The 26,160-nt window shown below is 50.0% G+C and overlaps 1 protein-coding gene across 1 annotated transcript in view; it reads left to right on the top strand.

The window, feature by feature from the left end:
* CAPG (capping actin protein, gelsolin like) overlaps positions 1-26,160 on the top strand; it is a 54,062-nt gene that overhangs the window by 8,725 nt on the left and 19,177 nt on the right. The window contains exons 3-5 of the mRNA XM_063434272.1: positions 23,958-24,127; positions 24,246-24,400; positions 25,406-25,570. Of these exons, the coding sequence (XP_063290342.1) occupies positions 23,958-24,127; positions 24,246-24,400; positions 25,406-25,570 (490 nt within the window). The remainder of the gene's footprint in view (positions 1-23,957; positions 24,128-24,245; positions 24,401-25,405; positions 25,571-26,160) is intronic.

Here is a 26,160-nt window from a genome sequence, read left to right as displayed (position 1 = left end):
ATGGGGCTTTTTGGCGAAGTCCCGAATCTGAAGGTAGCGAAAGAAGTCTGATGGTGTTAAGTGGGAGTCCCGTCTAAGGTCGTCAAACAGGATTATCTGTCCGTTGCGGTAAAGTTGGTGAATCCGCCTTAACCCTAGTCCCTCCAGATTCCTAAAATCTCTAGGAGCCATTCCCGGTGGAAATTCCCTGTTCCGGAGGATCGGGGTCAAGGGGGAGGGGGAAGAGGACAGTCCGTATTTGCAATTAGTCTCGTCCCAAATGCGGAGCGAGTTCTGGATGGACGGGCAGAATGCCCGTGTCGGGGGCCTGTATTCCTTCTGGACCCACATAGTAAAGTGGGGGACGCCGCTCCCCATCATCCTGGATTCAATCTCCACCCATCGCCTCTCCCCTGTCGACGAGTGCCACATCGCAACCTGAGTCAACTGGGCTGCCAGGTAGTAGAAGTAGACGTTTGGTAGGCCCAGTCCCCCTCTATCCCTACGTCTGTAGAGGACTTGGCAGGATATCCTATGTCTCCTATTCTGCCATATAAATGCGCTGATTGATCTTTGTAACGGTATCAGTTGGGTTTTCGTAATTCGGATCGGCAAGGCTTGGAATAGGAACAGGATGCGCGGGAGGACGTTCATTTTAACCGAGTTAATCCGTCCGATCCAGGAGATGGGCTTGTCCGTCCACTTCTCCAGGTCTCCGGTCAGAGTGCGAATCACGGGGTCATAATTAGCTGAGTATAGGCGTAGAGGGTCGGCCGTAAGTTGTATACCCAAGTATTTCAGGGCATCTCTTTCTATTTTAACCCCTTAAGGACCAAACTTCTGGAATAAAAGGGAATCATGACATGTCACACATGTCATGTGTCCTTAAGGGGTTAAGGCCATAGGTCTCTTGAATGCGGTGAACGGTGGCATCTGACAAATGGATCGGCATTGCGCTGGTCTTGCTCATGTTGGCCTTATAACCCGACATCGCGCCATACTCTCTTATGACTCCTTGTAGAGCGGCCATGGAGTCCAGGGGGTTAGTAACGGTAAGGAGGATATCATCGGCGTATGCCGATACGGTGAACTCACTATCCCCCACCCGTGCTCCCTGTATGTTTGGGTGATGCCTTATGGCTTGGAGCAAAGGTTCCAGAGCCAGTACAAATAAGAGGGGGGAGAGTGGGCAACCCTGTCTAGTACCGTTAAACAGCCGAAACGGCGTCATAGGGGCTCCCGTGATCCGCACTTGTGCCTGAACGTTGTGGTACATGGCCTTCGTGGTTGTTATGAATTCATCCGGGAACCCCAGGTGTTTCAGTACCGTAAATAGAAATTGCCACCGCACCCTGTCAAAAGCCTTTTCTGCGTCGATAGCTACCACCAGCGTCGGTACTTTCGAGGTCACTTGTTGCCAGATCAAACCTATGTTCCTCCGAGTGTTCTCAAACAGCTGTCTATCCTGAATAAAGCCAACCTGGTCGGCATGTACCAGAGAGGTCAGTAACGGGTTTAGTCTATCTGCTTGTATTTTCGCCAAGATCTTAAGATCATGGTTGATCAGCGAGATAGGCCGATAGTTTTCAGGTGCGAGCGGGTCCTTATCGGGTTTGGGTATCAGTACCATTGTAGCTAGGGCCATTGTTGGATCCAGCCGACCCCCCTGCCGGAGGTCGGTAAAGAGCCTGGTCAGTGGAGGCACTAACTCTTCCCTAAATATTTTATAATAAGAGCGCTCGAAACCATCAGGTCCCGGTGCCTTATTGCTTTTTAAGTTAGAAATGGCTTTACTTACCTCCTCCTTGGAGATATCCGCCGCTAGAGCACCCACGGCCTCCCCCTTAAGTTTGGTCATCCCAAGTTTACTAAGGTATTCAAGTATGATCTTTTCCTCACCTACATCACTTGTCTGCTGGTCCGGCGTATGGTTGTATAATTGTTTATAGAAGTTTTCAAACACCCTAGCGATCTCATCGGGCCTCGATTTGGTCGATCCATCTGGGTGTCTTATGGCTGTTATATGAGAATGTTCCTGTCTGGGTCGCAGAGTCCTGGCAAGGAGCGAGTCCATTTTGTTGGATTTCTTGTAAAAAGACCGCCGCGACCATACCATGGAGCGCGCCGCATCGTCAAGCAGCAAAGTCCGGATGTCCCTCCTGACAACCTCCAATCGTTCGAGTGTCACCGTATCTGGGGCCGTTTGGTGTTTCAGTTCAAGGGTCCTCAGTCGTTCCAGCAGAGTTTCCAATTGAAGATGTTTCAGTTTCTTTCGTCTAGTAGCCAGCTTTATGAGGGAGCCCCTGATGACAGCTTTGTGGGCTGCCCAGATCGTGCTCGCGGAGACATCTGGGGTATCATTCGTGTCAAAATATTCATGGATTTCCAGACGGATCTGTTCCCTCAAAGCGGGATCCTGTAGCAAGGATGTGTTCAACCTCCAATTCCATGGAGAGGCCACGCAAAGGCTGCCCAAAGTAATGGTCACATCGGCATGGTCGGACCATGAGATGTTACCGATTCTCGAGTCGACTATCCTGGGCATCCCTGTTGCATTGGCGAAAAAGAGATCGATCCGTGAATACGTACCATGCGGTGCCGAATAGTACGTGTACTCCTTATCCCCCGGGTGGTGGGCGCGCCAGACTTCCACCAGGCCTGAGTCCGTCAGAAACCGGTTGAGCAACCGATCCTGGCCCCCCCTCGGCCCTGGGACCTCGGGGTACCATCTCTAGTGCTCCTGTCTACTGCCGGGTTCGGAGTGGCATTGAAGTCCCCGCCGACATAAACCATACCATGGGGCAATGTCGCAATTCTCTCCTGGAGATTCTGCCAGTAGGCGGGGTCTGGTTGATTAGGGGCATACACGTTGATGAGGTGAATCGTATGCGAGTGCAGGATGCCCGAGACTATAATGTACCGCCCCTCTGGGTCCGACTCTTGGGCCGTTTTCCTGAAGGGGCAGCTGGATTTGACCAGGATGGCCACTCCATTGCGTTTACGGAAAGACCTGGCTTCATAAGAACCCTTGAAGACATGGTCCTTCAGGCCAAACTTGGCCTGCTTAGGAAGGTGTGTTTCCTGTATAAATGCTATATCCGTATGTAGCCTCTTGAGTTCCTTAAACAATAGGCGACGCTTCCTGGGGGCGTTGAGACCCTTGACATTCAAAGTAGTGATTTTAAGTGTCATCTTGTTTCACGGTCCCCCCGCTTCTGAAGACCGGGACATACGGGTCTCCACCCCCCCCCGGGTCCCGCGACCCCACCAAGGCCCCCCCCCCCACATCCCCCGCCCCCCAGCCCCGCACCTCTTGAAGAGAGACGAAAGAAAGAGAAAAAGGGAAAGAAGAACCAGCGCATCCAAACCCAATTGGATGCAGAGAAGCACTGATCTCACCAGTAGCCAGTGTTTTGTGGGTAGCGTGTTCCCTCATCCCTCACCACGATCAACGCGATAAGGGAGCAAGGGTCCCTGCGCTCCCACTCGAATCGCGCCCGCTAAGACCTATATGGACCTAAATGGGCATAAGTAGAGCCTCCACCGGTTATTGAACCATTTGAGACATGAAAAGTTGCCACTGTGGTACCCTGATCAGTCATCTGTCTATGTCTCGTCTGTTGGGCCTGCGGGGCGGTATCCACCCTCCCCCGTCTGGGGTCTGAGCTAGGTCAGGGCGGGTCAGACCGTATGGGCGGGCCTGGGTCCGGAGTCTGAATGTATCTCCCGAGGGGAGATCCACTACGCTCCTCCATCCGTCTACAGCCCCGCAGCGTCCACGGCGGAGCAACATGTATAGGGGGCCCACCGCAAGTTATATCTAGCAACGCAAATGTGAGCCCCAATAAGAATGAGTATAAAACAGTGATAAACATATGTGTCAAAACGTGTGTACAGAGCATATAGTGTAAGTACGATTAATAATGCAGCAAGGTTAGCAACAGTACGCAGCCCCTGTCTGAATGAAGCGCCATCGCCATGCGGGGGGGGGGGGGGAAGAAGCAGTGCAAGCCCCACAAAATCAACCCGTGGGCCGCCACACCCCCAAAGGGGGGGGGGGTCCCCGCGAAGCGGGAAAGTATAAGGTGAAAAAATGAAACAGGAGAAGCAGGAGAAGCAGGGGGGGGCCCACCCCCCCCGCATGCCGACGGCGCAACCACTGGGCCCAGCAGCCGGAGGGAAAACCGGCCGTGTCATAACCGATACAATGTGGCTATATTCAGGCCTGTACCAATGAAACTTTCAAGCCGTAAGTTGTAAGTCAGGGGGTCCAAGTGACATCCCTCAATCCCTTTAAGGAGGCGGAGCCTCAACCTAGATATAATGCTAGACAATATGAAAAGCCATGTACAAAAATCAAAAACAACGGACATCTTAATGCCCTCATAAAAATACCAGCATACCAATCATATCCCTTTAAGTATTTACATATATTTCTTTTTTTTTTTTTTTAACCAAAAATTAGTTTTACCCGTAACATAGGGGCGGAGGGATACACAGTGGCGGTGTGACACGTATGGACTTAAGGTCTTGGCAACTTGTCCCAATTGAGCCAATAGTCCCCCCCCCCTTTTGTTTTTTTCTTTTTTAAGCTTATTTACTGAGTTAAACATCTAAGTATATATACTGTGCTTGGCGTTTTTAACAGTTTGTAATTATTTTCATCATAATTTTTTTTTTTTTTTATAAATAATTATGTCACAACTTTGTCAAAATCAAAAGTCCAGTCAAAGTATAGGTGTTGCCATGTGTTCGTCTTTATGCAGAGTCCCCCACGCTGATGTGGCTGGTGTCCCCTGCGCCCCTTAGCTCCCCATCCCCCTCCCCACGGCTTGCTGACGAGTGTGGTATGAATTGGTCAGTACCCACTGTCCGTACTCACGGTTTCGTTGAGCTGTGTAGTGGTTCCCAAGTCCCCATTCCCGTTCCCCGGCTGCGCTGCTTGGTGTTTGGTTACTGCTCCCTCCTCACTGGGCCCTGGTTCCCGTCTTGTCGTTGCTGTTGCTGGGGTCTTTGCTGGCCCGCGTTTGGTCTGCGTGGTTGTTGTGGTCCCGGTGGTCGTTGAAGAAACGATCTCGCCAACCAGTCAGGTACCTGTTGAGGTGGGAGGCCCAGGCTTCGTAGGAATCCTGGGACGTCACCTGGCTTTCTTATGAACAGTTGGTCTTGACCGTGTCTTGCAGATAGTGAAAACGGGTAGCCCCAGCGGTATTGGATACCCGCCTGTTGTAGGGCTGATGTCACTGGGCGCAGGGCTCTTCTGGCTTGTAAAGTGTACCTGGACAAATCTTGGTATATGGAAATGGTTTGGCCTGCCATGCGGACAGTTCCCATGCGGCGGGCAGTGCGCAGTATTTCTTCCTTGAGATGATAGTTGTCGAGGCAGCATATTATGTCCCTGGGTTGGTCTTCTGGTGCTGGTATGGGTCTCAGAGCTCTGTGCGCTCGGACCAGACCTATTCGGGGCGTGTGTTGGCCGCCCAGGACATGAGCGAAAATTTGCCTCAGTAGTTCCGGTATGTTCTCCGAGGGGCCTTCCTCCCGTACCCCGCTGACTCACAGGTTCAGTCTGCGGCCACGGTTGTCCAGGTCATCGACCCATGTTGTAAGGTATGCTATATCTGCCTCCTGGTTCATCACTGCCGTGTTTGTCTGTTCGACGTCTGTTCTCAGTGCCTTGGTCTCCCCCACCCATATGATCTGCCATGTTAACTAACACAGTGCTGCAGTGCCGCCGTGTTTACAATAAAAGGCCTGCAGGGACAGGCTATAGACACCAGAACCACTACATTAAGCTGCAGTGGTTCTGGGGACTATAGTGTCCCTTTAATGTGAGGTAAATTAAAGATTAGTGCCACGAATAATATACTAGATTGCCTACTTACAACCAGATGAGGATGATGATGGGCTTCAGCTGCCGTCTGGCTCCACTGGTCTGGTGTAGAACAGGCTCTCTGGAGGCGGTTTGTAACTGTGGTCACAAAAATCAATGTTCTGGGAGAACGAGAAGCAGCTCCATTTTTTGAGGGCCCTTTACACAGCTCAAGGTCTGGGTCCCAGGGTCCACCTTCATGTTCCACCAATGAGTTTGTTCACAGGGGTGTGTGTGTGGGGGGGGGGGGGGGGGGGAATGTCCTGATGTGTGTAAGGAATGCATTGTGTGAATCTGTGTTTGTATGTGTAAGGGCTGCAAGGTGAGTTTGTGTATGGATGGGATGCAGTGTGTGTGTCTGTAAGGGATGCACTGAGTGTGTGGAAGGGGTGCATTGTGTGTTGCTGTGTGTAAGGGATGCATTGCTTGTGTATGTGTGTCTGTGTGTAATGCATTGTGTGTTTTTCTGTGTGCAAGGGGTGCATTGTGTGTGTGTGTGTGATGGATGTCAATCTCTCCCCCTACCCCCGTCAATTTCCTTCTTCTCCCCCTCCCTCTCATTTCCTTCTTCTCCCCCTCCCTCTCATTTCCTTCTTCTCCCCCTCCCTCTCATTTTCTTCTTCTCCCCCTCCCTCTCATTTCCTTCTTCTCCCCCTCCCTCTCATTTCCTTCTTTTCCCCCTCCCTCTCATTTCCTTCTTTTCCCCCTCCCTCTCATTTCCTTCTTTTCCCCCTCCCTCTCATTTCCTTCTTCTCCCCCTCCCTCTCATTTCCTTCTTCTCCCCCTCCCTCTCATTTCCTTCTTCTCCCCCTCCCTCTCATTTCCTTCTTCTCCCCCTCCCTCTCATTTCCTTCTTCTCCCCCTCCCTCTCATTTCCTTCTTCTCCCCCTCCCTCTCATTTCCTTCTTCTCCCCCTCCCTCTCATTTCCTTCTTCTCCCCCTCCCTCTCATTTCCTTCTTCTCCCCCTCCCTCTCATTTCCTTCTTCTCCCCCTCCCTCTCATTTCCTTCTTCTCCCCCTCCCTCTCATTTCCTTCTTCTCCCCCTCCCTCTCATTTCCTTCTTCTCCCCCTCCCTCTCATTTCCTTCTTCTCCCCCTCCCTCTCATTTCCTTCTTCTCCCCCTCCCTCTCATTTCCTTCTTCTCCCCCTCCCTCTCATTTCCTTCTCCCCCTCCCTCTCATTTCCTTCTCCCCCTCCCTCTCATTTCCTTCTCCCCCTCCCTCTCATTTCCTTCTCCCCCCTCCTCTCATTTCCTTCTCCCCCCTCCAATTTCCTTCCTTCTCCCCCTCCAATTTCCTTCCTTCTCCCCCCTCCAATGTCCTTCCTTCTCCCCCCTCCAATGTCCTTCCTTCTCCCCCCTCCAATGTCCTTCCTTCTCCCCCCTCCAATGTCCTTCCTTCTCCCCCCTCCAATGTCCTTCCTTCTCCCCCCTCCAATTTCCTTCCTTCTTCCCCTCCAATTTCCTTCCTTCTCCCCCTCCAATTTCCTTCCTTCTCCCCCTCCAATTTCCTTCCTTCTCCCCCTCCAATTTCCTTCCTTCTCCCCCCTCCAATTTCCTTCCTCTCCCCCTCCAATTTCTTTCCTTCTCCCCATCCAATTTCCTTCCTTCTCCCCCCCTCCAATTTCCTTCCTTCTCCCCCCTCCAATTTCCTTCCTTCTCCCCCCTCCAATTTCCTTCCTTCTCCCCCCTCCAATTTCCTTCCTTCTCCCCCCTCCAATTTCCTTCCTTCTCCCCCCTCCAATTTCTTTCCTCTCCCCCCTCCAATTTCCTTCCTTCTCCCCCCTCCAATTTCCTTCCTTCTCCCCCCTCCAATTTCCTTCCTTCTCCCCCCTCCAATTTCTTTCCTTCTCCCCATCCAATTTCCTTCCTTCTCCCCCCCTCCAATTTCCTTCCTTCTCCCCCCCTCCAATGTCCTTCCTTCTCCCCCCCTCCAATTTCCTTCCTTCTCCCCCCCTCCAATTTCCTTCCTTCTCCCCCCTCCAATTTCCTTCCTTCTCCCCCCTCCAATTTCCTTCCTTCTCCCCCCTCCAATTTCCTTCCTCAACCCCCCTCCAATTTCCTTCCTCCCTCCCCCCTCCAATTTCCTTCCTCCCTCCCCCTCAAATTTCCTTCCTCCCTCCCCCCTCAAATTTCCTTCCTCCCTCCCCCCTCAAATTTCCTTCCTCTCCCCCCTCCCTCAAATTTCCTTCCTCTCCCCCCTCCCTCAAATTTCCTTCCTCTCCCCCCTCTCTCAAATTTCCTTCCTCCCCCCCTCAAATTTCCTCCCTTCCTCTCCCCCTCCCTCAAATGTCCTCCCTTCCTCTCCCCCTCCCTCAAATTTCCTCCCTTCCTCTTCCCCTCCCTCAAATTTCCTCCCTTCCTCTCCCCCCTCCCTCAAATTTCCTCCCTTCCTCTCCCCCCTCCCTCAAATTTCCTCCCTTCCTCTCCCCCCTCAAATTCCTACCTCTCCCTCAAATTTCCTTCCTCTCCCCCCCCAAATTTCCTACCTTCCTCTCCCCCCCAAATTTCCTTCCTCTCCCCCCATCAAATTTCCTTCCTCTCCCCCCATCAAATTTCCTTCCTCTCCCCCCATCAAATTTCCTCCCTTCCTCTCCCCCCCAAATTTCCTCCCTCCCTCTCCCCCCCAAATTTCCTCCCTCCCTCTCCCCCCCAAATTTCCTCCCTCCCTCTCCCCCCCAAATTTCCTCCCTCCCTCTCCCCCCCAAATTTCCTCCCTCCCTCTCCCCCCCACTCCTCAAATTTCCTCCCTTCCCTCCCTCTCCCCCACTCATTCAAATTTCCTCCCTCTCCCCCCCTCATTCAAATTTCCTCCCTCAAATTTCCTCCCTTCCCTCCCTCTCCCCCCCACTCATTCATATTTCCTCCCTCCCCCTCCCTCTCCCCCCCACTCATTCATATTTCCTCCCTCCCCCCTCCCTCAAATTTCCTGCCTTCCCTCTCCACCCCACTCATTCAAATCCCCCCCCACCCACTCAAATTTCCTCCCTTCCCTCCCTCTCCCCCCCCTCATTCAAATCCCCCCCACCCCCACCCACTCAAATTTCCTCCCTTCCCTCCCTCTCCCCCCACTCATTCAAATTCCCCCCCCACCCCCACCCACTCAAATTTCCTGACACCCGGTGACCCGGCGGGCGCGCGAGGGAGCACTCTCCTCTGAGTGCTTCCTCTTCAGCTCCCTCGCGTGCCGCGTACTGATGCCGGAGCCGGAAGATGACGTCATCTTCCGGCTCCGGCATCAGTACGGTGCGCGAGGGAGCTGAAGAGGAAGCACTCAGAGGAGAGTGCTCCCTCGCGCGCCCGCCGGGTGTCAGCAGGGCTAGCCTCTGGGGGCCCTGAGGTGAACGGCTGCTGGGCCCCCCAGGAGAAGAGGCTGGCCCAGTGGGAACATACCGGGGTCGCAGGGCCCCCTGCGACCCGGTATGTTCCCACTGAATGTGGGGCCCGGACGACCTGAGCAGTCCGGGCCCCCCAGGACCGCCGGGCCCATGACAACCGTTGCGGTTGTCATGCCCTGATGGCGGCCCTGCTACAAACTATGTGTAACGGATCGCCTGGCACCCCGACTGAGTACCTCCGTTAAAGGATGCTCCTAGCGCTTCCTGAGGCCTCCAAGCACTCTAGCCGACACCACAATCACCGAATCTGAGAAGCATATGAATCCTCTCCAGCCTCTGAATGCTGTAGACAGTTGAATAGGAACCATACGAATAGGTTTGCACTCCTAGCAGTCAAACTGGAACAGCATGCAATAAATCCTTCCCCCAATAATGAGACGACACTTCACATTGAGGGTAAAACAGGAACTCTGGACTGGCTCATCCAGCCTGGCTTTTATTTCCATCTCACACATACAGGCCACACCCAGGGGGAGGCATAAAATAACCAATCCGAGATATGGTACAACCCACACATCCCCTCCCCTTAGCCTGAGAGATAATCCACTTATTATACAGTTTCAAACATAACTTTTACACAATATCTGTAACTTCAAAACCATACATCACATTCACATAAAAATACATATCCACAATCAATCCATTCCGGGGAACAACATATTAAAAAACAGACTCAATTGAGCACATGGTAGCACAAAGACAGTAAAACACTTTAAAATACATAAATGTACTTTTTTTTTGTAAATATGATTTTTATTTTTATTTTTCCTTGACATAGATAGAAAGGCATAAATCATTTAGACTCGCAGGTCTATGCGTCGTCTATAAAGCTTGTATCACAGTTATAACGCGGGCGCGCAGGCCCATCAACAAGGTGGACTCGCAGGTCCATTGTATCTTCAGTTATAGGGACCTCTTACATATGGGCCCTTTGGCCCTTCTTCAATATTTTATCTTTTGTCAACCTATACTTTGATGTGGATGTCGTCAAGAATTTCAACAGGTATAACCAACATTGCGGACGCGCAGGTCCAAATAATAAAGAGCAAAGAAATATCCCGGTCTTATGCAAGACACCTATACGTAGTCATGTTTCAATGGTATTGGACCCACGGGTCCTTAATTGTGTACGATATGCCAGGCGTACCCCCGACTTCCCAGTGCTCGTGCTATACCCGGGTTTAGCGGTCGTCTTGGGGTTTTCATTAGGGGTCGCTTGTGTTGGGTGGGTGACCCTCGTAATGGGAGAGGGTGGGGGGGGGAGGAGAGGCAAAGCATAGCGTTTCTTGGGGCTGTTTGCACCTCTGGCTATATTGGTCGATCTGCGTCTCCTGTTCCCTTTTCTTTGCTCGTCTACCCCTCATTGGTGTCTCTCCGTTGTGTGTGCTCCGGTTCCCCGGTTCAAAATGTCTTCCCCCTCCCATGCCAGTGTGTCTGGGATCCCACCCCGTCTAACATCTGCATCCCCTAGTCCGCCATGCCTTATGTAACGTATTTGAGTCTGTCTATCCGTGGTGTCTCCTCTATCAGTTCCGTTTCTCTGCGTGCGTGTCCTCGCCCCCCAGCCCGTGGGGAGGGGGGGGCAGGGGAGGGTGGGGGGAGAAGAGGGGGGGGTCTCTTCCATTCTAGCAGAAAACTGGTCTGTGTTCGTCTAGTGTAACAAATGCTGGAAGTCCGGCTTTCCGGTAGTCACTATCCAGTGTGTCCATATCATCTGATATGTCTGTGATTTCCCTTCTGCCTGTAGGGAGAGCTCCTCTAGTGTTCTGAGTTCCTCCATTCGTTGGAACCATGTACCCATTGATGGGGCGGTCTGTTTTTTCCAATAGATGGGGATGAGGCTTTTAGCCACATTAAGTATTCTGATCGTGAGGGTTTTTTATAAAGTGATGCTTTGAGTGTAGTGTGGTGTAGTAGGAACGTTGCAGGGTCCTTCGGTGGCGGGGTGTCTGTGAATCTCTTAATGATGTTATATATGTGTTCCCAGAATGGTTGAATGAGTGGGCAGTCCCACCATATGTGAAGGAAGGTGCCTGTATGTCTTGCGCATCTCCAGCATGTGTCGTCTGTTGTGGGGTCATATACGTGTGTTTGATACGGAGTGCGGTACCATAGAGTCAGGATTTTGTATGCCGTCTCCTGCGTCCCGCTGGACGGTGCGCAGTGTAGCGTGAGGGTGCACATCTTGTCCCATTGGGCAGGTGTGAAGGTTGTGTTTAATGCCCCTTCCCATTTCCCCATGAAGCTCGGGGGCGGCCTTCTCCTCAGCTGCATGAGCATGCCATAAAGTGTGGACAGCCCTTTTGTCAAAGGGTCAGGGTCCATACATATGCCCTCAAACGACGTCAGTGGTCTGGTGGCGCTTTGTGTGTGGAGTAGAGTTTGAGTGAACCTGTGTAGTTGTCTATACCTGAACTGTAACATAAATGAGTTGTGTGGGTTCCCTGTCATTGCCTCAAGGGTCTTGAGTCGGCCATTGATGGTCGCGTGGTAAAGTCGCGGGGTCCTCTGTCCCAGGAGCCGGGTGAACGTCTTTGGCTCGGTCCCCGGAGGGAAGGCCTCGTTATGTATCAGCGGGAGTAATGGGGATGGTGTGGAGGTGAGAGTCAGTGGTGTGGCCAGTCTGTGCCACACCTGCATCGTGGCTTTGATAAGGGGGTGAGGGGCCGCCAGTCGTCTGCCCTGCTGGTGGTCTAGCCAGGGAAGGACCGAGATGGGTCTGCCTATTTGTACAGTCTCTATGTCCTTCCAGGGCTTGGTCACTTCCGATTTAGTCCATTCCACTATTCGTTGAATGTGCGACGCGTTATAGTACCCTTTAAAGTCTGGGAGGGCTAGCCCCCCCTTGTCTTTTGGTAGTGTGAGTGTGTCGTGCTTTATCCTCGCTTTTAATTTGTGCCATGTAAATCTGAGGGCCATGGACCGGAGGGAGGCAAAGAAAGCCTCCGGGATGGCGCTGGGGACGGCCTGGAACAAGTACAACACCCGTGGCAGAATGCTCATCTTAAGAACCCCCACCCTCCCGAACCACGAAAGCCGCACCTGCTCCCATTCTTTGAGGTCTTTCCGGATGGTGTCCAGCAGCGGCTGGAAGTTGGCCGCGTATAGTTGGGTAAGATCTTTCGTGATCACCGCCCCCAGGTATCGTAAGGAGACCTCTGACCATTGGAATGGCAGTTCTCGTTTCAGTGTCATTGCCTCTCGTGGTGGTATTGATACGTTGAGTATTGTGGATTTGGAGAAGTTTATCTTGAAGTTCGATAGCTCTCCATAGTCGGCGAACTCCTGCTGGATTGCCGACATAGCGGTGTCAGGTTCGGTGACGAAGAATAATAAGTCGTCTGTGTACGCCGCTACGGAGTGCTTTTTCTTCCCTATTTTCAACCCCGGTATGGACGGGTTACTCCGGATCGAGTTTAGAAATGGTTCCAGGGCTAGTACGAATAGGAGGGGCGAGAGGGGGCATCCCTGTCTGGTCCCATTTGTTATTGGGAAGGGGTTGGTGAAGGCTCCATTTACGCATACACGCGCCGTCGGTTTGGAGTAAAGCGCTCTGACCCAGGCCATCATGAACGGACCCAGCCCCAGCTCTTCTAGCACCTGGAACAGAAAGTCCCAAGATATCCTATCAAAGGCCTTCTCTGCATCCGTTGAGAGCAGAAGAAGGCCCGTGTCGCTGGTCGCTGCAGCGTGGATGAGGGCGAGCGCCCTGGTCGTGTTGTCCCTCGCTTCCCGTTGCGGAGTGAATCCCACCTGGTCCCCATGGACCAAGTCCGGGAGGTATGATTGTAGTCTCTGCGAAAGTATCTTAGTGAATAGTTTCAGATCGCAGTTGAGCAGGGATATTGGCGCATATTTCAGGGTCCTTTCCTTCCTTAGGAATTAAGATGATGTTCGCTTCGAGGGATTGCGCTGGGATTTGCGTCCCGTCGCGAATCGCGTTAAGGGCCGCCAGTAGGCGTGGGATGAGAAGCTCTGAGTATGTTTTATAGTATCTAATTGGGAGGCCATCCGGTCCCGGGCTCTTGCCTTGTTTGGCTTTTTTGAGGGCCCACGCTATTTCTTGTATTGTGATTGGTGTATCTAGGTCCGCACTCGCTTCTTGTGTGAGGCGAGTGCCTATGCGTGATTCCAGGTACCGTGTTATACGTGCTTTCTTCTCCGCTCGCTCTCTGTCTGTCCGTCGTGTGTGGTTCTAGGGCATATAGGTCAGCGTAGTAAGTCCGTATGGTGTCGGCCATCTCCCGTGGCATGCTCTGGGTCTTACCCTGCTTGTCCCTAATTTTGGGGATGTATGCTGTCGTTCTTTTTTTAGCAATCATGCGGGCTAGGAGAGCTCCACATTTGTTACCGTTGGTATAGAAAAACGCCTTGGAGCGTGTGTAGGCCCTGTGGTAGTTGGCATTGAGGATAGAAGAGAGCTCCCTGCGTAGGGCCGTTAGTTGTGCCCCGTCCTCTGGGAGATGGGTCTGTTTGTGTGTGTCCTCTAGCGTTCGTATGTCAGACAGTAGGGTGGTGAGTCTGGTGGTTTTTGCCCGTTTAATGGCGGCACCTTTAGCTATGAAGTGACCCCTCATCACACATTTGTGTGCCTCCCACAGGCAGAAGGGCGTGATGTCCGATGTGTCATTCTCCGTGAAATACTGTGTCAGCCGTGTTTTGGTTTCCGTCTGTACTACAAGGTCGTTCAGAAGGGAGTCATTGAGCCTCCAGTTGTTGCAAGTGGGTCTGAACAGTGGGGATGTCAATGTCAGCAGGACTGGGGCATGATCAGACCAGGTTGCCGTGCCTATTGCCGTCCGTCGGATATCTATCAAGTGGTAGTGAGGCATGAGGAAATAGTCTATCCTCGAGTATGTCCCGTTGGGGGTCGAGTAGAAGGTGTAGTCGCGATCGTCTGGGTGTGTCGCCCTCCAGCAGTCTACCAGTCGGTGGTCATGTAGGGTTTTGTCTATGCTCTTTAGGATATGTCGGGGTATCGTTGAGGTGCCTGTGGATGTGTCTACGGTCGGGTTTAGGGCTACATTCAGGTCACCCCCCACTATCAAACATCCAGTGGCGAATTTCGCTATGGCCCTGGTCGCGGAGCCTATAAAGTGGTGTTGGCGCCTGTTGGGGGCATATAGGCATGCAAACGTGTAGGGTCGGTCAGCTATCGTTCCTTTTACGCATATGTATCGTCCCTGTTTGTCACTGAGAGTGTCGGTGAGGTCAAAGTGTAGTGACTTATGTATCAGAATCGCCGTGCCCTTGGTTTTCCCTTCTGGGCTATTACTGAGAAAGCATTGGGTGTATCTGTGGTCTGTGAGCTTGGGGGCCTGACCCTCCTTAAAGTGGGTTTCTTGGATTAGTACGACGTGCGCTCTTTGGCTATGGAAGTGGCGAAGCGCAGTAGAGCGTTTTTCTGGTACGTTTAGACCTTTTGCATTGATGGAGAGGAGGTGGATTTCCGCTCTCGTGTGTGCGGTATTCGCATGCATGGCCAGGTCGCCAATGGGTTATCGTGTAATGGGGGGGTCGGTAAGGTTAGTGGTGGGAGGGTGTGGGAGGCGTAAGGGTTGTACAGCTGGCACCGTCCCTCGCCCCTCCCCCCTCCCCAGGGGCCCCGGGAGCGAGGTCCACGCACCGAAAGAAAACAAAAATAAAAAATATAACAAATTCAACCAACAGTTAAACGACTTGCTAACTCTGTAACCAAATAAGGTAAAGGTGTGGGCTAGGTGGGAGTCGACTCGGCCGTACCAGTCGGCTCAGTCGGGTCCCCCCCGCCGTAAACTGTACACCCCCTACCGATGGGAGCGTGGCCTGTCTCCTCCTCGTCTCCAGGGATCAATCCCTGTCTGCCGGGTCCGGAGACCAGAGCGGAACCAGGGTGTGCCCTTCCAGAGGGCGGTGTGTGGGAGAACTTTTACCAACTAGTGTCCTCCGTCATCACCTGTCCTGGAGATTGTTTAGCCTGCCTCAGTTGGTAGTGTCCGTTGGGGGTCCCGCCCCCCAGGGGTCTATCCGTATCCCGTTCATCTAGCCTAGTCAGCACCGCTTATGTGGTCTGGGCTGTGGTCTGGGCCCCCATCTTCCCTCGTCTCGGTCTGTGGGTCAGTCCACTTTGTGGGAGCGGCCTTATCCCGTCGTGTTTCCCTGGCTGGGTGCCATACCGATTTCCTAAGCTTCTGTCCCGCCGTGACTGTTTTGGGCGGTTCATTACCCTACTTCCTTGGCTGCCAGCGAGAATCTGAGTGGTGGGGGTCGGGGGGGGGGGGGGGGGGGGTGTCCCCTAATCCGGCTTGCTTGTGGCTAGGTGGTGACCTCACTGCTGATCTTTCTACTCTACTTACTTCAGGGGGGGGGGGGGGGGGAAGATCTACCCTACATTCCTTCTCCCACCCACCATACCCCCCTCCCCAAATCAAGCAAGTCCTTTTACAGTTCTTGTACAGTCCCTTTGGTACCCCTTTGAGAAGAGTCCATTCGAGAGTTCAAATCCCTCTAGTGTCCCCCCGTGCCCCCCTCCCAACCCAGAGTACACAGCAGAAGTTGAAAAAGTGGTGTCTCTGCGGAAACCCTGTGTGTATGTGGGGCTGCGGGCCCATGTGAGTGCTATTATAGTTACGTGCTCCGCGTGTCCCCTTCTGTTTCCAGGCTCGCTTGGTGTGGTTAGCGGGTCGCTCCGGCCGGTCTCACAGTTTCCGTCCGAGTTCTCGTCCGTCACTGTGACTGTGGCTGGTCCCGTAGTGGTGGTGGTGGGTTGTTATAGTAGTCCAGTGGGTCCGGCCAGTTCAGGTGCAGCGGGGGCAGGTGGAGTTCTTCCGTGAGGTCTTTCAGGTCCTGTGCTGTACGGATCTGTCTAGGGCCACCTGCGGTGCTGGCGATCAGACCTGTCGGGAATGTCCATCTATATCTCACGTTCTGGGTGGTCAGTGCTCTGGTGAGTGGTTTCAGAGCTCTGCGATACCCCAGCATGGCCGGGCAAAGATCTGGAAACAGTTGGAGTTGGTGGCCATTGTGGATGATTTCACCTTTGTTACGTGCCTCGTGCAGTATCTCTTCCTTCAGTGCATATGTCTCTAGGCAGCAAATCACGTCCCTTGGGGGGGACTCCGGCGGGCCTCTGGGCCTCAGTACCCTGTGGGCCCTGACAAAAGCTATGGGGGTTTCTTCTGAGCGTCCTAGCAGGCCATTAAATATTGTCGTGAGCAGGCCAGTCAGTTGGGCGGGGGTTTCGTCCCCTTCCTGCAGGCCTCTGATCCGTATATTATTCCTGCGGCCCCTATTATCCAGGTCCTCTATGTGTCGGGCCATGGCCTGCATTTGGGACCTCTGCTTGTTATGGGTCTGTGCTTGGGCTGCTTGCTCCGCTGTCAGGGTGTCATGGTCTGCCTCAATTTGGGCCATGCGGTCTGCAATACCTTGTATGTCCGCCCTCATCAGCTGGAGGTCCGCCCTGATTGAGGCCTGGAGTGCTGTGTTGGCATTCGCCAGGTCTGCCCGCGTTGGCAGTGCCTTCAGTAGGTTTAGCCAGTCCTGCGGAGGGGCTGCCATGTGATCTCCTCTGTCTGGGGAGTGTGAGGCAGGAGTGGAGGCTCCGGACTGCGAACAGGCCTCAGATGCCGCCCGGGATGCTGAGTCCGGTGTCGCGGCTAGGAACTGCCGCATGGAGGTGTGTAGCTGCGTTTGGCGGGTCCCTGGGGGTTTAGGGGTACTCCCGGCTTTGGAGTGTTTCCCCATTTCGCGGTGAGGTGGCGGCTTTCACGCGGCTTGCGGGTGCGATCAGAGGAGCTGAGAGCTTAAGCGGCCATTCCGTTCCGCCGCCAGGCCACGCCCCCATAAATTTACTTTTTATCCATAACACACAGACATTTCACATATCCCCAGATAGCTGGGATCTGAGCGCACAAAACTACCGAATAGCGCGCAGATCCTATTTACACAGTACAATTGCCATGGAGCTATGTCTTTCCCATAGTCTTTCATTATATGAATAGGCTCCATGGCATAGCTATCTGGGTTAACATATTCACATAAAGTCTGGTCCATAGTCCAAAGGCAAGAGGCGGGCAAGCAGCCCCCTCCAAAGACACGTGGGCGAGGTCGGTTTCACCACACTTCTCCCCTTTACCCCCCAGACCAACAGGGTATCTGACTTCCTGCCGGTCAGTGCCCTGGTTAGTCCAGCAACCCACCCACGAGGCACAAACAGCAGTACCTCCCACCCACAATAAATGTTTACTCCACCTGGATAACGTAGCAGCTTGTCCAGGTCCAGGTTCCTCACCATGGCTGTGCGGGGAGCTGGTAGACTGCCTTGGTGGGTTGCTGAGTGGGCAGAGACCAGCGGTACTCTGCCCTGGTGCCAGCGCTACCACTGAAGTAGCCTGATTGGAGCCTGGTTGTGGGAGGGGGAGACCGACCGTCTCCCCTCTGGGTACACAGCTCTGCTGCCGGAGGGGGAGACAGACTGTCTCCCCTTTGGATACATAGCTCCGCTGTCGGAGGGGGAGACCGACTGTCTCCCCTTTGGCTAAGCAGCCTTGTTGCTGGGGGACAGGACTGACTGTCCTTACACCCTGTGCTGTAGGTGCAGAGACCACTGTCCCATCTGCGCTGGTGAGGGGCTTACTATCTCCCCTTGGTGTGCTAAGCTGCCGCTGGGGAGAGGGGGTAACAAACGTAATCTCTCTTCTAGTTTACACACTTTCAGCCGCTGGGGAGAGGGGATAATTGGCTCCTCTCCCTGAACCGTAGACTGCCGCTGTGGAGGAAGGACGGCACCTTCAGCTGCCTTTTTGTCTGCTCGACCCTGCAGATACGCTGCCGCTGTTTTCCTTGTGCTCTGTATGTATTTCTCCTCCGGGGGTTCTGGTCCAAAGAAAGCCAGCAGCATTTTCATCATAGCGTCAAACTCCTTTTGACTGTAACTGGGCGCCATGCTTGCCCTGCCGACGTTGCTTCTTTTGTAGATAGGGGCGCTGTACGGGTACTAGCGTTGCCCTCCCTTTGTAATCCAAACAAACTGTGTCTCTGAGCTGCTTTACCTCACACTAGGACGCCATCCCACCGCTGCCACCAATGTAACGGATCGCCTGGCACCCCGACTGAGTACCTCCGTTAAAGGATGCTCCTAGCGCTTCCTGAGGCCTCCAAGCACTCTAGCCGACACCACAATCACCGAATCTGAGAAGCATATGAATCCTCTCCAGCCTCTGAATGCTGTAGACAGTTGAATAGGAACCATACGAATAGGTTTGCACTCCTAGCAGTCAAACTGGAACAGCATGCAATAAATCCTTCCCCCAATAATGAGACGACACTTCACATTGAGGGTAAAACAGGAACTCTGGACTGGCTCATCCAGCCTGGCTTTTATTTCCATCTCACACATACAGACCACACTCAGGGGGAGGCATAAAATAACCAATCCGAGATATGGTACAACCCACACATCCCCTCCCCTTAGCCTGAGAGATAATCCACTTATTATACAGTTTCAAACATAACTTTTACACAATATCTGTAACTTCAAAACCATACATCACATTCACATAAAAATACATATCCACAATCAATCCATTCCGGGGAACAACATATTAAAAAATGGCATGGATCAGACCAGGGGTTCAAAAGTTAGTAAAGTATCTTTTAAAACCCCCAGCTTTCCAGCTCAGACCGTTTTTTACAGAGCCTTCTCTGTGCTGGAGAAGTAATCCAATTATCTCCAGCACAGAGACAGACTCCATTGAGCACATGGTAGCACAAAGACAGTAAAACACTTTAAAATACATAAATTTACTTTTTATCCATAACACACAGACATTTCACATATCCCCAGATAGCTGGGATCTGAGCGCACAAAACTACCGAATAGCGCGCAGATCCTATTTACACAGTACAATTGCCATGGAGCTAAAGTCTTTCCCATAGTCTTTCATTATATGAATAGGCTCCATGGCATAGCTATCTGGGTTAACATATTCACATAAAGTCTGGTCCATAGTCCAAAGGCAAGAGGCGGGCAAGCAGCCCCCTCCAAGGACACGTGGCGAGGTCGGTTTCGCCACACTATGGACATCTGGAAGCTCTCGTTCTGAGCTAAGCCCTTAGCTGAGAGCAATCAGCTTACATTCTCAGCTTGTAAGCTAGCCCTGCACTCAGCGGCGTACATACCGCAGTCACAGGGGTCGCAGCTGCGACCGGGCCCGGCACTCCAGGGGGCCCGGCCGTTCTGCGGACCCCTGTGACCGGGTATCCGCCGCCATCATCTTCCGTGGCCCCGGTCCACGCAGCAAACCGCCGGGGCCGCTGTCCAAGGAGTCCATCTGGTGGCCCATGCTGTCAGAGCCACCCGATGGATATGGATTGTCAGGGCGCCCGGTCAGCGCTTGGCGCTTTAACAGCGCGACCGGGCCCCCTGTGATGACATCACAAGCTGGGAGGAAGTGACCACACGGGGAGTCAGAGTGGGAACCTGAGCCACCACTGACCCCAGGGAAAGTCACCCTCCTGCACAAAAAGGTAGGAAACAGGAGGGTGACAAACATTTTGTGTGTGTGTGCGTTTGTATGTCTGTCTGTCTGTATGTCTTTGTATGTGTGTGTGCATGTATGTCTTTGAATGTGTGTGTGTGTCTTGTGTGTCTGTCTGTATGTGTGTATGTCTGTGTCTGCCTGTGTGTATGTGTACTTATGTATGTGTCTTTGTATCTGGGTGTCTGTCTGTGTCTGTGTGCCTGTATGTGTGAGTGGATGGGGGGGGGGGGGGGGGGGGGGACGCCACAGGTAATTTTCGCACCGGGGCCCCATGGTTTGTGTGTACGCCACTGCCTGTACTATAGGGCTTAGCTTAGGACAATAGTTCCCAACCCAGTCCTCAAGTACCCTCTACCAGTTCAGGATTTATGGATTACCCAGTTGTGTCTAAGGTGTTTTTAGAAAGAAAGAAAACACTTTAGACAGAACAGGGTAGTCCCTAAATCCTGGACTAGTAGGGGGTACTTGAGGACTGGGTTGAAAAACCTCTGGCTTACAAGAACTAACAAAAGTCTCTGCTAAGCAAATACCGTGTAGAATATTGCATATTCTGTATATTCCTATTCAAATACATATTAAGGTGTGGCTGTATAATGGGTTAAACAGAACAGATGGTGTTTCCTATTCTGTACCATGAGGTCTCTGGAATTTGCTGTATAAGAGATTTGGGGTGGTCTTTATATGGGGAATTTCCTTATATGGCTATTCTAAACTACAGGTTATGACGTAATTTGGGCTATAAAGGGCAGAGGACAAAGGACCACGTTCTCTTGCCTTTCCTGCTACGATCCGATGTCCTGAATTGCTGATACAAAGACGACTCTGTAACCATTAAGACATACCATCTGTTAAGTATATTATGATTTGCTATTGAAGTAGAATAAATACTTATTTTTTATAAAGAACGTCAGATTGCGTATTAATACTTTTCAATAATATAGACATATATTATTGTGGCGAGCATTTGGCCCAAGACTATATATACATATATATATATAAAAGACTTATTCAACTAAATAAACACACAGGAAGATATTACATACCGGCTCTCCGTTGCTGGTAGTGGAGGTGGGGAGTGCAGGAGGTTGAGTCTAAGTAAGAAGATAAACTGTTCTAAAATGCTTTGACTCATTACACTCTTAAGTTATTTTAAAGTGTGCCTTTAAATGCAAATTTGTTCTATATAGAAAGTATTAAATGGACACTCCACACAAATATAGCAAGCCGAAGTGCTTTATGTGTCTGGAGCCCGTCACGTTTGGAACAGTTTATAAAAGTACAAATACATAAGGAGTTTGGCATGGAGGTGTTTCTGCCCCCAAATATAAAAGTGCCAATTAGACAGTCAGGTAGGCTCAGGAGAATTACAGCTCATGGCTCCAGGACATTGGCTTCTCTGGGGAATAAGGGGAAGGTTTGCAAAAAAAACTGTAGACATGAGTCCTGCAGCTTTTCAAGCTGATTTTTAGATATCCCCAGAGTGAATAAATAAATGCATGTTTTCATAGATCTAAATTGTAAAATAATAATGGAGTGTTCCTTTAAGGCATTCCTTCCTTCAGCCCTGCATACAAAATAAATCACTACTAGCCAGCTAATCTCCACTAGATCAGAACCACAGTTAGCCTGAAAAAGAAGACTAAATAAAGATAAACTACATCGATTATACCTTACAAAAAGGTCTAAAAATCTTATTCCCATCTACTTGTGCACATTTTAACTGGTGGCTTCTTACCCAGATCTGCTGCAAACTATATATGACAATCTTGTTTTTTAAACCCGGTTTTATAAAAACACTTTTAATCTAAACTTTCAAAAATCAAAATCTCATTAATATATTCTTGTATCAGTGATACCTGGGCTTCAGAATCACACTTTAGATTGGATAATTTATTAGAGGTTACGTGGCCCTCCCCAGATACAATCTTAATCTCTCTTCTAGTTCGTACTTGAAAAATATGTAAACAGTCTGGTTCATATAAAGTACAATAAGTGGAATGCAAATATGAAATTATTTTAATCCATTTGAATGGTTTTGATACACTTTCATATTTATGACATGATTAAGCCTTAGATGATGTGAGTGACTCTACCCTAGTGCAGTAATTGCTTACTATAGCACCACAATTCTTCTGCATTACAGGCCAGTTAAAGTCCTGCCAGGGGGGGGGGGGGGGGGGGGGCTGAGTGCTACATACATTTATACACCAGATGGTTCTGGACTACATTTCCTAGCCAGGATGGTTACCAATTACTACCCTGGCGTGACAATATCCATGATACTGTGCAGGAGGCAACCCATCTTTATGCCACTTTTATCTATTTCTAAAAGACTTTCATTTTTATGAATGTAGTCAATAGTAAAATCAACAATAAAAAAAATCTAATCTAGTAAGAGAAAAACTAGTAGCATTTCTCGAGAGAAATAATAAAAGAAAAATAGCTATTTGAAGTATTTATTCATTTCTAAGAGAACACTCCAAACACATAAAGAGCTTCAGCATGCCAAAGGATTTTATTCCATGAAGGTGTAGTTTTTTTAGTCAATTACTTGTATATAAATATGTATATTTGAATAAAATTATTTAATTTTCTTTTTAATAAATTCCAAACACATAAACCGCTAGACTAGAGCAATACACATCAGCGGACTGGAGAGAGAAATAAAAAAAGTTTGGCCGATTGGCAGGGGATGGGACCAGGCACCAATGACAAGCACACCCCTTCGACACAAAACTAAATAGGTTAGGCCAATGCTCTTCAATGGCAGCCCATTCACAGAGCCCTGTTAAAGAGATCTTAAAGGAACACTTCACGGTCCAAATACAACATTTAAATCACTGTTTAGTAGATATATCCCAAATGAAAACTTGCATGCATTTAATTATGCATTTTTTTCATTGAACATATATATAAAAACAGTTTGCAAAACTTGAAGTTCTCACGTCTGCTAGGTTTGCAAACCCACCTCTTCTAATCCCGCCCAGACTTTCTGTGACTGTCCAATCAGACGTTCCAGTGCAGCTAAGTGAGGGGTGCACTCACTTTTGTTTCCAACCGTTTAGACATTAATGGCTGTGTGAGTTATTTTGAGAAGACAGCAAATTTACACTCTTATACAGGCTGCACACTTACTACTTTACATTGTAGCAGAGTGTCATTTCCTCAGTGTTGTCACATGAAGATATAATAAAATATATTTACAAAAATGTGAGGGGTGTAAGATATTGTAAATTAAGCTAGACATATGCTGACATTTTCCCACACTTTGCAATAGCCAACAGTGTCCAAAAGCCTATGTAAGGGCTTACCCCACTATCAGTGCTCAGTCTGCAGCGAACAGTCCATAGGTAAAGATTGACTTTTTTTAAGTGTATATTTACGGTTATTGAATTCCCACTCACACACCCAAGGCTTACAGTCCCCACTGTGTTAAAAAATGAGATCAGGTGGATGTTCAGGGCTGACCACCCAGGTCTCTTCCTCGGCTAACCAATTCACAGCTTCTTGAGGCCATAGAAAGCTAAACATTTCTTCACTACTCTGGAGAACTCACTCTCTGGGGTCACACAGTTATTGCTTTATTGATCAAGAGACACTAACACTTGTACCTTGTGGTTTTATCACTGAAGAAGCACTGGCTGCTAGATGAGTAGCCATACAATTGTACCAGGTTGCTGTGGTGAGTTCCTGTAAACTCATGGTGGCATGTGAAGGTTCAGGTCTAGATCAAAAATCAGTGTTGCAGTTACAAATAATGGTGGGTAAATGTACATATCTGCCGTCAAACACTGAGCACCCCAGATTTCACACACATTGATCCCAAACATGCCCCTCCATTCATGCTCACTGACTCTTCCCATATATACTCTTGCATTCACACAAACACTCCATATACATCACTGCATTTACTCAGACACAAGTCATACAAATTATTAACCGGCATTTTGAACCACTCCACAGAAATAGACACGTGTATACACACACTGAATTGAAAAATTAACAATAGCATTAAATAGTTAAGGATGGCATGCTTATGCACAGGAAAAGGTATCAGTGACTCAGTGACTTGTTAGTGGAGTCACTTGATCGAACAACCCAGATCTCTTCAATTTAATCACAACATACAGATTGTTAATTAACTGAAACTCTTAATTCATGGATTTCTCTTCCCCATCTACTTTAGGGATTTGCGCTTCCCGCAATCAGCGTCTGACGTTGGGTTACATGTTTTCCGTATTGAAAAAATGAAGCTGATTTCAGTGCCTTGTGAAAGTCATGGCATTTTTCATTCGGGAGATACCTATCTTGTATTGTCTAACACTCCTGAGGGCAATAGCATTTATGTGTGGAATGGTGAGATATATGGGATGGGGGGGGGGGGGGGGGGGGGGGGGGGAGAATAGACCGATATGATCTTTTAGGCCAAAATATGTTATAGGACTGTACCCTAACTCCTTTTACTTTTCCCCAGGGAGTGACACGTCTGTAGATGAAAGGGCTGCAGGTGCAATTTACAGTTCGCAACTTCACATGCACATGGGAGAGAAGCCAAGTCAGAATCGTGAAACACAAGGACATGAAAGCACAGAGTTCATGGCTCTTTTCCCTCATGGTGTCACCTACCTGGTGAGTAGAAGAAAGCAAATCAAAGCTTAGAACAGGGGTAGGCAACCTTTTAGCAGCACTGTGCCGATATAGGATTGTGACGTCACGTGGCGTGCCGATCCTATTTTTTTAAATTGAGGTGTGTATGCTGCCGTATTCTGCTTGTGTTATTTATACTGTAATTGCTTTGTATCGTTGTATTTGTGCGTATATGAGCTATTATATTGTATATGTTCATTAGTAGTTTATGGTATCTTGTATGATACATCTGAATGTGGGCTGTGTATGAGGGCTGCTTGTGGAATTGTGTGTGTGGATGGATATGTCACATTGTGTGTTTGGTAGTGTGTGGGGGCTGCTTGTATTATTTGTATGAGGGGATGGTTATTCTGCATTTCTGTGTATATCTAGCAGTGTGGGTGGCTTCCCTGGGTTCCAGTGGGGACCATGCCGGCCAGGTATAGCTCAAGTATAGGAGCTGCAACAGCAGCTGCAGGCTGCTCTACGACAGTGTGGATTCCTATTCACAAGTGCTGGGAGGAAGTGATCTGAGATCACTTCCCCTATGTGCTGCAATGCATAAATTGAGGATTGCTCTTCACCACCTCTTCGTATTAACAGATATCTGAAGTTTTACTGGGACTCCTGATAGGACAGAGCCTGTTTGGCTCTAGCAGCCTTGAGTGCCGTGCAAAGACACCTCGAGTGCCGTGCATGGCACTAGTGCCGTAGGTTGCCTACCCCTGGCTTAGAACAATATTGGGGGCCTGTAGGTGGTGGAAAGAATTATGCCTGCATTTCCTCACAATGTTAGTTTAGTACTATAACATATCCATTTACAAAGTCTTCGCTCACCATGTTACTTTTAGAAGTAGAAGACAAATTTACAAAGAACAACAATAAATGTAGAACATTCAATATTTAACTTGCAATGTTCTTTGCTATTCAATAAGCTTTTCAGTTGTCAAAGTAGGAGCTTCAGTTTTAAAAATGTAACATTTATTCTTTCACCATACAATGTCATAGGAAGGAGGGGTCTCCTCAGGCCTACATCGTGCTGCTCAGGACACAGCGGCCTCCAAAGATCATCTGTACCACGTAAAAGGCAGAAAACAGATTCGGGCTTTGGAGACAGAGCTTAAATGGGAGAGCTTCAATAAGGGAGACTGCTTTATCCTTGACACGGGAAAGGTAATTTAAGGTTTCTTCTAACATGCACCTTTGTTAATTTCACAGTACAGCTTCAGTTATTTTTGTGAAACTTTGGAGCAGCATAAGTTGAAGTTCAAAAGAATCTATTAGGGCCTAGAAGCCTAACCACTTTCACATTAGTCCACTCCAGGTTTTCAAACTTCTTATCACGTTTGGCCCATCCACACAGGGGCGTACCTAGAGCATTTGGCACCCCCCCCCCCCCCCCCAATAATAAAAATGTAAGAAAACACCCACATATTTTTTCAATAGTTTTAATACCAGTGCTTTTGTAGAAAGGGGCTGGTGAGAACCTTCTAGAAAACTCCTGCCCTGCCCCGCCCCTTTCTACAAAGCCCCTTGTCTCGCCCTTCATATAAAAACCCTGCACCCCGATCACATAAATTTCATTCACTCCCTACACATAAAAATCCTGCACACCCCCTTAACCCTTTAAGTCCGGAGGGCGTACTATTACGTCCTTTTAAAAGCGGCTCTAAACGCCGCCGGACGTAATAGTACGCCCTCCGGTTTTTAGTAACTTACCCGGTCGCTGGCGGTCCCACGCCGGCGATCGCGGTTCGGGGGAC

Source organism: Pelobates fuscus, chromosome 10 (assembly GCF_036172605.1).
Source record: "Pelobates fuscus isolate aPelFus1 chromosome 10, aPelFus1.pri, whole genome shotgun sequence".
NCBI classification, from domain to species: Eukaryota; Metazoa; Chordata; class Amphibia; order Anura; family Pelobatidae; genus Pelobates; species Pelobates fuscus.
Note: the sequence above shows the minus strand (reverse complement) of the source record. Positions and strands in the feature narration are given on the sequence as shown.